Source organism: Nomia melanderi, chromosome 14 (assembly GCF_051020985.1).
Source record: "Nomia melanderi isolate GNS246 chromosome 14, iyNomMela1, whole genome shotgun sequence".
Classification (NCBI taxonomy): Eukaryota; Metazoa; Arthropoda; class Insecta; order Hymenoptera; family Halictidae; genus Nomia; species Nomia melanderi.
In genome coordinates, this window is record NC_135012.1 from 2,053,068 (window position 1) to 2,067,770 (window position 14,703).

General features: G+C 46.5%; 1 protein-coding gene across 1 annotated transcript in view; it reads left to right on the forward strand.

Annotated features, from left to right (window-relative positions):
- Positions 1-1,108: 1,108 nt before the first annotated feature.
- The window catches only part of LOC116426975 (cell adhesion molecule 1-like), a 79,092-nt gene continuing 65,497 nt past the window's right edge, over positions 1,109-14,703 (forward strand). Inside the window, exons 1-2 of the mRNA XM_031976753.2 lie at positions 1,109-1,254; positions 4,171-4,456. Coding sequence (XP_031832613.1) covers positions 4,411-4,456 — 46 coding nt within the window. The 5' untranslated portion in view covers positions 1,109-1,254; positions 4,171-4,410. The remainder of the gene's footprint in view (positions 1,255-4,170; positions 4,457-14,703) is intronic.

A 14,703-nucleotide genomic window follows, 5' to 3' on the forward strand; every position in this document is an offset into this window, starting at 1 on the left:
ACATGTCAGTGTGATCGCATCAATCAAAATCAGCGTAAACATTTACAAAATAATATTTCTAAAATCCAATATGCGTCAATTTGACGCGTTCCGTAAACCTAGTGTTAAATGTTCCATCGATCCGACATATTCAACTCTTCGACGAAGACTTTAAAATATAGAAAATGCAACATATGAAGCTGAATTATACATCGAGTGCTTAAATAATAGAGAAAGGGAACTATACACTGATCTCTGTTCGAATTGGTTTACAACTTGCATCCCAAATATCAACATTTCATCGAAATGACATTCGCAAACGGTTAAATGTATTGTAACTCTGCACTCGGAAGTATTTCGTTCGAAATATTTAACATTCTAACTGGACACAAACGATACTTTTTTAAATGAACTCAAAGAGAAATCGCAAGTGAATTGAGAAAAGCTTTTTCATCCGAATATTCCACACACCGATGCATTATATACGGTTCAATATTGAATATCAAATTTTAGAGTTTCGCTACGTGAAATCAAGTGGTGACTGAGAGTCACCTCTCGACTGCAAACGGATAATAAAAAAGCGTCGACTGTAATAGTCGTAACGAATTGCAATAAACTTCACTTAACAATGTCTATAACGGTAACTTCATCTTCTGAGCGAAGTGTAAAGAACGCAGAAACACGTTTCACCTCTGACCAACGCACAGCTCTCGATCGCAGCTCCGAGGATCCATAGATAGAGGACATCGTATCGGAGAATCGTCCTCAAGGTTAAGAAATTGACCGACGTCGCATTCATTCGTATCTCCAGCTGGTCGCAGCATAGAGGAGCAGATCGGTGACTTTTGGTTAGCGATACGTTTGAATTTCCTCTCGGGAAAATGACTGGAGTAGGTTGTCAGCGGTAATTTTTCGGGATTTCGATCGATGGGGGCTTGAAGATCGGCTCTATCTGTCCGTGACGGTCGCGGGCCGTTGCGTCGAGTCCTGACGGCACTCGCGCGTCAGATCTCTCCGTTCGAGTGGCAGCCGCGTGCGTTTTGCACCTGGCCCGGCCGTAACGCGCAAGCGCCCAGGTGCACGACCTACCAGCGCACGGACCTAAACTGGCGCGACGTCGAGCTTTCGTAGTCGGCATCGGCCATCCGCGACGCGAACTTTCACTCGGAGACGCTCCTCGCCGTGCCGTGCCGTGCCGGGCAGCGCCGCGACACGCCGCGACACGTCGCGACGCCTGTTCCAACGCTTGTCTCCGTCTGCCCGTGGTTCGCAAACGTAAGGACTAGGATTCCACGGTTCCCTCGAAATTTTCGTACGGTTCACCGAGTTCGTTCTTCCCGTTTTCGAATTTCACGCTTGTACTTCGTTCGCGTCTTCCGGAGTAACTCCTATATAAAAAGTATCGTTTGAAATCGACACCGGGATCCTCCGAAAGAAACTGGTTTCTTGGAACCAACGGACGTAAGAATAGAATTTTCGGTATTGATCAGTTTCGAACGAAGTCCTACATCGAGTGGACGTTACATCTTTCATCGGACGCGACTCGCTTGTTCGTTTTGCATTTCGAAGTTCCATCTCCCCGAGGAGCGATGATTTCCTCTGGAAAGTACCGTTCCCGATCGGTACCACGATCGTTTAACTGTGATCCAGTGATCCACGGCTCCGAGGACAGGAGTCTCATCGATCACGGACACCCAGATTGGATACCGATTTCACACGGGATCGCGTCGTGTCCGCGCGCGACTGGTCGAATCAACGGCGTATCTCACGGTGTCCCCGAATCGTCGCGTCAAACTGTTCCGCCCGTAGTTCGAAGGGATCCGAAAGGGCATAGTCCCGGTGTCGAATCGATACGCATTCCCGTCGTCGCAGCATTGACGAAGGCAGCCTGGGACATGGTGCCAACAGAGAGAGAAAGAGAGAGAGAGGGACCAGCGGCGACAGACAAAGAGAGTGACAAAGACGATCGTATCGCGTGTCTGGCCGACGGCAGTTCCTCGCACGTGTCGCGCCGGGGAAAAACAAGGCTCGCCGATCAGTCGGGCAGAAGCTGGCCCGGTTGAATAATTCAGAATTCCCTCGGATCCGCGCACTTCCGGTCCCGAGTTCGCCGAACGCGCGCGTACCATCGATTTCCGAACGGATCGAGCCGCGACGGGGTTCTCTCGCGTGCGGCCCAGAATGCGGAAACCGCGGCACACGCACCGCGGGATCGATCCACGCGTGTGCACACTCGCTGCGAGCGGAAGACACACGTGCGCGTGTTCCCTCGCCGCAGTCGAAGAAGCTCGGAAGCTTTGGGCGAGATTGCAACAAGTTGCATTTAAAAGCCGTGTGCCCCTCCGCACCCGCCGCGCCGGCATGCCTTCCTTTTTCTTTTTTCTTCTCCCGCGGCATTCTTTCCGCTGCCTCTCTTTCTTCCTTTCAACTCTTCTCCACCTCCCCTCGCTCTCCTCCGGCCCTTCGTTCTTCTGTACTCAGTTTTTCGCGCACGGGACGGATCTTTTAATTCTCTTACAATTTCTCTCGCTCCCCGACCTCTCTTCTTCTACCGCTTCGTTCCTGTATGTTCACTTTTTCACACGCAATATCGTGTCTCCCTCGGATCTCTATTAGCTTTGCTGGCTCTACTTCCTCCTCTTTGTTCTTCTGTACTCAGTTTTCCTCGTATGAGACGTACCTTTTAATTCTTCAATTTTTCTCGCTCTTCGACTTCTCTTCTTGTCCCTTCATTCTTCTACCTTCACTTTTTCGCATGGAATATCTCGTTTCTCTCAGCTTTCTGCTAGCTTCACTCTTCTTCCTTCTCTTTCTCCTCTGCTGTTTCTCATACGAGACGTATCTTTTAACTCTCCTTCAATTTTCCTCGCTCTTCGACCCCTCTTCTTGTCCCTCCATTCTTCTACCTTCACTTTCTCGCACACAATATCGTGTTTCTCTCAGCTTTCTGCTAGCTTCACTCTTCTCCCTTCTCTTTCTCCTCTGCTGTTCCTCATACACGAGACATATCCTTTAACTCTCCTTCAATTTTCCTCGACCTTTGTTCTATCCCTTCATTCTATTCCTTTCTTCGGTCGCAACATCGTATCTCTCAGCTCTCTGTTAGCTCCACCAACTCTTCTCCTTCCTCACCTCAGTTTTTCATAAACATTTATATCTTCCAACTCTTCATCCATTCTCAGTTCTCTCTTCCTCCCATAGCACGCGAAATCTTTCAATGTTCTCCGTCCGACCTCTCGTCTCGCGTTCATCATTCTTCAGTCACCCCTGCACCCTCGTCAAAGAAGAAAGCTTCGTTAAAGATTACTCGCATCGCGGATCGCAGAATCGTTCCGCACATTCTCTCCTCCAGAGTCCTCCAAGGGAGAACCTTCCACCGTCAGATTTCCCACGCGCAATTATCGAAACGATTGCGAACGACAATCCGACCGGTTCGGACACCGCTCTCCAGACTCGCGACGAATTCCTGGTGTTCCGCCATTCTATTTCCCGGCGCACTCGAATATCCCCTCGCATCTTCCCGCGGCTCCCAGGATATCCTGCGGATCTTATTTTTCGTCGACGCTGCGATCGTCGCACGAGATTCGACTGAGAATTACCCGTCCTCCCGGGCTGAGCCTGTCCCAGAGCCAAACCGTCGCGCGCTACCGCCCCTCCCCTCCCGGTGGCTATCAAACCGGAGATCGGATGACGCGGCGTTACTCAAAAATCGCGGAAACTTCGGAATCCCCGGCTGGAAAAAGTTTTTAACCCGGCCGAGTCCGAAGCCCACTCGACGTGCCTCGCGATGCATGGATACTCGAATCGCGACGCTGCCTGCCCTCTCTCTCTCTCTCTCTCTCTCTCTCTCTCTTTCTCTGCTATCGTATTACTGCCAGAGTTTACCCGCGATTTCTCCAAGAAACGGGAAGAACGAGCGTCGAGAGACGGGTCCTCGAGTCTGGCGCAGCTTCGATTCGATTAAACCTGCTGCGATCCCCGATTCATCTATATCCTCGGAGTATTACCGAGGAACAATAGGAATACCTACAATATCAACAAGTCCCCTATAGAATACTCAAACCTAGAGTACCTAACGCAAAACCAGACTGCGACTAACTAGAAAAAACGCGTACAAATCGAACGAAACGGTGTTGATAGAGACAACGATCAAACGCAGCAGGGTTAACGTATCCTAAATGGACGTTGCAGAACCGGTGCTGAAAGGGACGATACCAGCGGAAAACAGCGATCAACGCAGTGCTTGTGTGAAAACGTGCGTGTTCGCCGTAGGCATTCGATCTGTACCGATCCAACGGAACCGAGAGTGCAAGAGGGACGTTCACCACGCACGCCAGGGAACCAGGGGAAGGGAGATAGTCGAGGAACTCGAAGCCAGCTCGAGTATCACGGAGATCGTCCGAGCGCGGATCTAGCGCGAGCGTCCCGAGGATGGATCTCGCGCTGCTCTTTCTCGCGGTGCTTCTCAGGCAAGAAGGTGAGTCCGATTCGAATCGAATCCTTTTGCCTGCTGCTCCAACAAAGATCGCGTGAAGTTGATCGACGCGTTTCCGGACACGTTCCTCGAGCCGTCGCTGGAAGTCTCGCCGTTGCCCTTCGATCTACGCTGATCGAATAATTCTGTAGCGAGCGTGCTGCACGGAGTCCTAATTTGAAAACGGTCGTTTCCTGTCCGTCCCAACGCGCCGATATCGCGCGGCTAGACGCCGTTGCTGAATAATCTCCCCCGTCGCCGGGAAATTACGAACAGGACGGTGCGCCGGCCGCCGCGGCGCGAATGCTGACTCCCGTGTCTCGGCCGGGGGAGGGGGCGCTTTAAAAATGGCACTCTTTCTAATTACGTTCCGCCGTTTCTTCCGCGTTATCGCGGCTTTTCCGGCGCGGCCGGGGGAACGGGGACGGGGGAGCACGCGGAAACCTCGCAAAAAGAGAGGGACCGTTCGCGGAGCGGGACCCGAAACGCGGGGGGAACGGGGGCGGCAGGGGGCGGCAGGGGGCGGGAACCGGAGGAACCGGAGGAAACGGGAAAGGGAACAGGAAGAGGGTAGGCGAGCAAGGGAGCCGGGATGGCCGGAATTTATGACGTTCCGGTGCGCGGGCCGCGGGCGGGCGCAGCAGGGAAACGCGAGAAAAAGAAGCGGGGGTGGCGGAGGAGTAGTCGTTGGGAAATATAAAAATCTCGCGTCACAGGACGCCGCGGACGGGATCCGGGCGAAACAGTGTAAGTGGACTTCGGTGTGTTTGTCGGGGATTCGAAATTGAATTGATTTTTCGGGTCGCGAATGATTGTCGAGACTACTTGTGTTACGCTCGGTTTGATGAAGTAGGTATATCTCGTGCGGCTTGTAGTATTCTTCTGTCGTTAAGGGTAATTTGTTATTTGCGATTGGTTGAATGGGAAAGTAATATAGATTGTGGAGAGGAGTAATAAGATGCGGAGGTGATGGATTGATGTACATCAGTGTTAGAGGATGGATAGTACGAATGTTAACCTAGACTCGTCTATTGATGCTCGGTTTGATGAAGTGAACATATCTCCTATGGTTTTAGGATTATTTTTTTATGCGTAATTTGTAATTTGCAATTGGTCAAGTTTGAAGGTAATGATGTTGTACAGAGGAGTACTAACACATGAAGGTAATAGAATTATATAGATCAGTGTTAGATGAAAGATGCAAATGTATTTAAATGTCCATCGAGCAGTTCCGATCGACAACGGAATATTCCGATCGATTCGCTTCCAGGTTGTCCTTTATTCAAAGATCTACGACCATTCCCGCTGCCGTCTTTACCACGGAAAAATTTCCTTGGAACTACTCTTTATTTGATCTCTATTAATAACGGCAATCAAATGTCAACGTGGCAAACGTCCGTAGGAAGTTATGGGTCAATCCAATATCTCCCCGCACGGTGCGCCGCTATATATATCCGTGTTCCAGGAAGATCTAAAATGTCGCCGGCGCGAATTTCCGGGACAGTGGAAATCCTTAAGCGGAAACTGCGTCCCGATAATTCGTTCCTCGGCACGAGAGAATCCACAGATACCTTTGAGCGTCTCTTGAACGCGGGAACAAAGAACAGAAACTCTGGAAATTTATTTCCCAGGTTCCTTTGCTCCGCCGCCGGACAATGTCCTGCGGTTTCGGCGTTCGTTCCTCCGTCCTTCCGGCGACAGAGCCGCGCCGCCACTCTCCGCGGGCCCATTCTTCTTTTTAATTTGTCTTCGTTACGCGCGTCAATCATTTCCCGTCCGCTCCGCGCGTCGCAGTCCAGCCGCACGACACTGACACCGTCCCGCGGAGCTTTTCACCCTCGTTTTTTCACGGTTTCGCGCCGTTTCGGCGATCGATGAATTGCACACGCAACGAGCGGCGACGCGCGCCCCAATCTCGTCACGAATTCCGCGCGAGGACGCGATCGGGGGCTGGCGAATCGTGCGATAGCCTACCAAATATCGCGCCCATGGAACGCTTTTTCTTTTTCGTTGATTAGTTCTTCTGTTTGCGCTGGAACTTTGCTCGTTACACAAAACGCCGGCAAATATATGTACAGTTGACCCTCGAATAACGCAATTAACCCTTTACATCGTGATTCGCCTCGCAACTGCGTTCGCCGGGACCGTTTCATTGTTTCTAGTCGAAAAAACAATAGAATCCTACCTTCATCCACATTCCTTTCAATCTTAATGATATTAATATACAATTACCACCATATTAATCCTTTGCGGAAGGATGTCAGCATTTCGGTGAGGTGAAATGTTCAGATTTGGAAGACTAAATCGTGGAAAAATGATCTAATTAGTCGAACAGTAAAAGATCAGCACGTAGTTTCCTTTTTTTCTATTAATTAACCCTTAGCAGCCCTATGTCGAGTCAGACTCAACATTCTTTATTGCAACCTCTACCTGTTTTAACAATATTTTCTATATTTATTTGTAGTATCACAATTGTACTATTTAAAGGTAACATTTCAATGACTCCCAAATATTCTTGAATAAATAAATAGAGCGTCATATTAAGCTGTAATTAAATGAACTAACGTCGACGTGAATCTCAAAGTGAGGAACCAAGAACACTTCGGACCACAAAGGGTTAAGCAATTGATATATAATTTAGCTTCATATGTCGAAGGTTTTGAATGTTTCGAAGAATCTTCGTCCACAGTGTATTAAATATATTTATAAACTCTCTAGTTTTCCATTCCACCTCATTCTTCCTCAACTGCCGCATCCAGCGCAACGAACGCTAAACGAGCTTCCAGAATTTCCCGAATCCGTCAACGAGAACGCGACAAACGAGGGTTCCGATAAATCGGCCGGCAGAATTGCGCTATAATCGGCAACGAACTGTCCCGGACTCTGCATCGCGGAAATACACGTCGCAGATCGCCGCTCTCGCGGCAAGGTCGAAGGGTAAATCGCGATCGCGCGACGAAAATCAAAATTATAGGTTTCCCGCGTCCGGGACGCGGCCGAGAGAGCACCGGGGTTGTTCGTTTAACGTTGATGTATGCACGATTGTCGAGCGCGGCCGCAAATGGAGCGACGGACAAATATTTACAGTTAATATTATCCCGTTATAAAAGCGGTGACCGCCGAGTCCCCGTCCCGATCGGCGTGACGGGCCCGCCGCCGCCGCCGCCGCCGCGCGTTCTAACGCGCGATATTGATAAACGAGAGAGCCGTCGCGCGTCTGCCCGGCATAATACCGATAATTTATGAACGAGGAGAACCGGCCGACCGAGTTTCTCTTCTACTCCCGCAATTAACTCCGCGCCCCGACAACCCCTGCCGGCGCGGCCGGTCTTTGTCGCGGCGAGCGCGCCCCGCGCTTTCCGATATATCCGGTCTAGACGCAACCTTTTACTTATTCACGGTAATCTATCCCCGTCCCCGCGAGTCGCCTTAACCTTCCCCCGGTTTATCGCGCGGAATTTTCGTATTCCGCTGCCACTGCGCAGCATTTCGCAAGACTACCGTCTGCTCGCCGGCGTCTGGGAATTTTCCGGTATTTTTGGGAGTCGGCGAGAGTGGTTCCTTCTGACAGTGATAACTACTACTGAGGTTTGTATATCGATCCTCTGGGGTTTGCAGTAGCTCGGAGGTAGCATCTGATTTGATTTGGAACAGGAAGATTATAACGTTGTTCGAGCTTTGTACGGATGTATTCGAATAAAATAGGTATGAGCTTTGATGCATGCGTCGGTTAGGTTAGCTTCCAGATACTGTCATCGGGAATGTTGAGTATTTCTAGTGAAAGGCTGATCGTTTTAGATAAACGGTGTGTACCTAGAATAGAATATTCAACAGGATGTTTGGTAAACATAGCGTTGTTCATTGAAATAAGCAGCCGTAGATCGCAATCATTCAAAGCACAATGCTTCTGAATTACTAGCGCGGCCTAGCGGAAGATGCCAATCTCCACTTTTTAATTGGAGCGCGGAAGACAAGCCGCGAAAGCGATCCGCGTCGAAGTATCCCGCGTTACGCGGACCGGTTTTATTTGCTCGATTCGTTAACCCGACACCGTAGATTGCCGCTCCTCCCCCAGAACGCCGCGCGTCGCGGTTCCAGAGAGGGAAGAGGGGTCGGCGCATGAATAGGAAGAGGGCGAGCGTGTGCCGGACTCGAAACGAAAACGCACTCGGGGCCACATGGGCGTTTGGTCGGCCGGTTATATCGCTTCCCCGGGTCGCGAGTCGTTTCTCCCTTCTCCCAGCAGCCCACCCCACCTGATGAAGATAAAACGGGATAATTATAGAGCCTATCGGGGATCGTGGCGCGGCTAAATTTCGTCGAGACACGCGAGATCGTCGAAAGAGGGTTGGCAATAAAGGGAAACCGGGCTTAAGTAAAAAGGAACTGGCGCGGGGCAGCCGTCGGGGGAGGGAGGGGGGAAAAAGTGTGCGAAGGAGAGGGAAAAAGGGAAAAAAGAAATCGAAGAGGGAATAAACTCGCCGCTACGGGGGAAGTAAAAGCGGCCGGGCGAAGAAGGGAAACGCCGAGAACGGGATGTCATTAATTTTTCATACGGACTTGGCACATCTGCGTTCGGCCGACCGCGCTCTGCAACCCCGCTAATTATTTCTGGCTCATCATTTTTCCTGCCTGCTCGCAACCCAACGCTACTCTCCGACCTTACTCCGCGTTCTCTATTTCCCTTCTCTCTATGTTCTTCTCTACGACACGCTCTTCTCCTCCGTCTCTTCTCTCGTCGCGCGACACCAGTATTTCCTCTTGCCCGACCCTCTCGCTCCACCCGTCCCTCGAAGCCGCGTGTCTTTTCTACTTTTCGTCGATACACGGGGGCATTCTTCTTTGACAAATGCACAGTCGACAGGCAGAGCCGCCTAAGAATCGACTGGAAATCGAGAGGCACGATCATTATTTCCCGGCGCACCGTCGTAATTGACCGTCCCGCCGTCTGTCGTACCTTGACGTTTCCTTCGAGCTCGTTCAGCACGAACCGCCCGGCTGGTAATACGCTCGCGGTTCTCTAATTATTTCTGCTCGTTCCTTTTTCCCCGCTGTTTACCATCGCGCCCCGTTCACGCACGATACTCCGCGCGGCAAACAACTTCCTTCGGAGTGCCGGCCTCGGCTGTTTCATTCGGCTCTCTCCGCTCGGTCACCTCGCGAATTAACCCGTTAGCCGGGAAACGCTCGGTGTACTCGTTGTTTTCGTTGCTTATCTTTCAGTGATTTCTTTTGTTCCTCTCTCTAAGCAAGCAACGTTCAACCGTGTCGTAGCGGAAAAACCTTGCCGAATCTAATGGCTTAGTTTGAGAGTAATGGAACAAAAATACGTGGACGTTAATGGTAAAAATGAAATCCTTCATAAATGAAAAACAAGGGAGAAATATAATTTCTTATATAACAAGCACAGTCTATTATTTCCACTTCTGTTTACCCTAAATTATCCAAAGTAAATCGCATTCTATAATATTAACCCCTTGTCCTACAACGAGTGAGTCAACGTGTTAACACTAACACTACCAGATGGGTCAAAATCACTCATTTATTGACGTTTCCTTTTGCGATTACCGAAAAAGTACAAATCCCTCTTTGAGGAATTCCTAAAGAAACTGATTAAGTAGTACCTACACTGAAATTCAAACCAATTCAAACCTTAACCCCTTGCCTTACGAGTGAGACTCGTGAAGATTTTCAACCTGATTCAACAAATATATACATTACTCAGCGAATTCGAATTCAAAGTAAATTCCTCTGTAATCAACTATTATACTTAAAAGGAAACATAAGCATAATATATGCTTAGAATTTTTCTCTTTTTCCAATTATTAATGACAAAGTAGTATCGATCAGAGTGGAGAAAGAAATCACAGGCCAAGGGGTTAAAACATCCCTCATTTATATCTGGCTCTTCCCAGTTGCAATATTCCGTTAGCAATATTCTTTCACCAATGGATACAATATAACACGTAACGGCACGTCGAATGTGTCAGTAATGGTTTCGTATGACCATCTGGCAGACCGAGTCCAATATTTTCATAAAGGAAAAGTTCGTTCGAAATATCGATTTCCGTAGCATATTTAAAAATCATCGGACCCCAGCGAGGCAGCTGTTAACCCTGTGCACTCCAGGTTGTTTCGTAATCAGCAAGAGCAACGAATTTTTATAGTATTCCTAACGAAAATGAGAAATATATTTCTTCGATCTTTTATATTCCTTCTTAGTACAAACTTCGGATGTGTGGAGAATCTGATAATTCTAGAGTAGTTTCTTTAAGATTCATTCAAATATTTAACCAGTTAACTGTGTTTCACGAGTATACGTCATCTTAAAACTCTTGTAATTCTTCGTTTCGCTTTAGTTTTTCGTTAGGATATATTTTCACCCTCTATGGGCCGAATTTTGTTTCGTGATTATAACAAAATGTATGCAGTATGAAATTAATAAATACCAGCATATGAACATAAATCAACAATGTATTCAATAGTTTCAATAATTGTATTGAAACGAATATATTTTGTAACTTTCAAGTTACAATGACGTCGAACGTGAACACCTGTGTATACAAAAGTTTCAGTTGATTAATTATTTAATGTCGTTTTGCAATGAAAAATTAAATAAGTCAATTTAACCCGGTATATCGATGTGTGACTTCAAAGTCACACAGCCTATAGAGGGTTAAGTGCATTTGGCCCGCACTTAACGAGTATACACTTCGTTGTTTGATTTTATTGCACAATGAGAGATTTTTCAAACTAAATTCCACAGTTAACTGATTAATATTATAGTATCTAGAATTTTTAGCGTAGGTTAAAGTATTTTTAAAAAGAGTGAATGTAACACTGTTGGGCCAGCTTTCCAGGGGTGCATCTGAGTGTTCGTGATGAGTGCGAGTGAGAAGAATGCTTATGGGGGAGAGAATGATTTTTGGGAGAGAATATCAGTAAAAGAGTGGTAAGAGAGTGGCGAGGAAGAGTCGTGTGTTGGCCTCCGTGGCATTGAGTTGTATTTTTACGTGTTGTCCCTATTGTTTCCATATTTCATTAAATATATATATTTATTCCTAATTCTCGATTACTGAAGATCCACCTTTTCACTATCTATAATATAGTAACCACTATAATATTATAACTGGTGCAATATTGGTGCCTACAGAGTTCAAAGGGTTAACGTATAAATTCAACCTCCTTTCTCTCCTCGTCCCTCCAGCGAGACACTCTCCCTTTCTCGGTGTCCTGTCGGGCGTTCCTCGAAAGCTACTCGGCACAGTGCGATTTCAGCGCTTTTCAACGTCGACCGCCCCCTGTCGCTATCACCGCCGGCTGCTGCGCTGTTACCACTACCACCGGCACTTCTGTCTGGACCTCCTCGAGCCGGAAACGAAACGTCCGCAGTGACTCGTTGCGAGCCAGAGGAACGTTTTCTTTTACTCGCCGCCAGGTAGTAACGACTTGTCGTCCTGGCTCCTCTCGGTCTTCCCTGTCGCGTGCCTTCGATCCTTGCACCCTTTCGACCCCGTAACAGCCAATAGCAGCTCCCTTTTGACCTTTGCTTGTCGTCCTACCGACGAATGTATATTATATGTGAGCTTGTATAGAATCGGATAGAAATATAGAAGCAGTGTTAATACTTTAACGCTTTGCGGACGACATTTTGCCGGAATAAAACTTCCATGTTTGGAATACCAAATTACAAATGATTTAGCTATTCGAGCAGTAAGATATCAGTACACAGTTTCATTGTTCTCTACGATTTAAGCATTGAATGTTTAATTTAGCAGAATCTGCAACTTTCCTATACTTTCGATAATCTTCGTCCGCAAAGGGTTAACACTGTTCCTACGGAAATTGGTAAGGGACTTTTGGAATTCTAACTTAAGTTTGAGTTACTAATTTTAATTTTTTCTAGTGTTTACTGTAGAAAACATTTGACATTGTATCGAGAAGAATGATTGAACTGAGAGAAAATTATTCCCATGGAAAATGTCAGAGGGCGCTTTTGAAATTTTAATTTACGCAGTTTATGTTTCTAATTTTAATTTTTACTATAGAAAATATTCAACGTTCTATCGAGGAAGAATAATTGAACTGAGGGAAAATTATTCCTATAGAAAATGTCAGAGGACGTTTTTGAAATTTTAATTTACTCAGTTTAAGTTTCTAATTTTAATTTTTACTATAGAAAATATTTGATATTTTATCGAGGAAGAATGATTGAACTAAGAGAAAATTATCCCTATGGAAAATGTCAAAACTTTTGAATTCTCACTCTTCCTCGATAGAAAGTCAAATATTTTCTACAGTAAATTTTATGATTGTTGGAAAAGTCACAGTTGATAAAATAACATATCTATAGTATTTTACGTTATATTATATTGAATTATAGCGGATCAACTGTTGCCTCTGGATTTATAGAAACGCAATAAAAAAGAAGAATCTGCTCCATGAAGCAGAAACTGAGGGATTCCGATTTGTCGCGTTGTGTATTCGTCATGTATTACCGTTATATACGTCGATCAAACGTTAAATATTATTAGTTCGACGCATCGATTCCTGTTTTAACATTCTCGCGTCAGAGATAATCAAACGAGGTTTAATCGAAACTACGCGAGATCGGTTCATGTAACTGGAACCGGTCGCGCTATTCAAATGGATAGCGACGGAGAAAAAGATTGTAGAGGAAACTCGAATTACTCGTTATGAAATACGTACAGCGTTTCAGTGCGCAAACGTTCGGGATTAATAAGCGCGGGTAATAAATCAAGGGATAAGTATCTTAACATTTCTCGCAGCGAGCAAAAAGCAGGATCGATTAACGGGCATAAAAATGCAAAAGGGAGGAGTATCGCAGTCTCTCGATACACCCGATCCCGGGAAACGCATAAAATCATTCCACTCTAGAACACGTCGCGACGAAAACCATATAATTCCGTCTCTCTGCCATCTGTAACAGTTTTAACGGTACAGCTAGCCTCATATTCGCGGTACGCTCCACACATCACGATCAAATTGAACAGCTAATCTAACCAAAAAAAAGGATGGTAAAAAAGGGAACAGCATCGTTCCACGAAGATTCAATGAAACTCGTATACACTGAACACGGAACGCGATTAATCGATCCGGCTATCGAACGAACGTGTTTTATAGTGCCGTTGTAAGAAAATATTATCCTGTATCATTGATCAGAAACGTCGACCCCGGAATTTTAGTCGGTCTCCTAGAATATACAATGTATTTCCACGATTCGGTTGCAACTGGGAAGAAAAGTTATTCGGTACGAAGAACTACGTGGAAAATGTGGAATAATATTCTTTCGTTTGATACTTCGACTTGTAAATGATAAATAATTCTAAATAATGCTATACATATAATTCGTTAGATCTGTAGAATTTATATAATCCTTGCTTTCCGTAATTACCAACGCTCGAACTTTTCAACGTTAACCCTTTTCAAAAGGTACCTCTCAGTCACTAATCCATTGGTGCATCGAAATTGTAAAATTTCGTGTTTAACATTAAGTCTTGAGTAATCTGTCGATACGCGAAATGTGGAAATAAAATACCATTGTTCTCCTTATTTTGTGAATAGATCCCTCGTTAAGTTGGTTTAAAAAAATATCATATATATCTCATAAAAATAAATGGAACGCTTCTAGAGACAAATTTTTCGAGTGCAAAGGGTTAATTACCTCAAGCTCGAATTCTCCCACCGGAAAATTCTATAAATCTAGAATAACATTCTTCCATTCCATACCTCGCCTCTCAAATAATTGTAAACAGCTGAAAATAACTCGAACATAATTCCCGAAACCTATACAATCCGCATAATCCTCGCTTCCCACAATTATCAACGCTCAAAGAACCACCCGACGTCAATTACCTCAAGCTGAAATTCTCCCATCGGAAAATTTGATTCCATAATCCAACTTCCTTTCAGATATTGATTCATTCCCCCAGGTTGCACCGCGATTTCCCAAACAGGCCGCGCCGAACGCGGATATATATTTATACGCGCGTACGCTCTCGGGAATCGTCTCCGTAGAAACGCGACGATTGCATCGCTGAACGCGCGCGCGGGCCGATTTCATTCCCGGTCGCCATTAATTGTGCGGGGGAGACCGTGCGTCTCCGTCGCGCGACACCTATTCGCAGGCTTTTTCGACTCGTTAATTACGTCGGCCGGAGAGAGAGAGGGGGCGGAAGAGGGAAGAGACACGGTCGTTTTCGTTTAAAAGAATCCGTCGCATTACCATA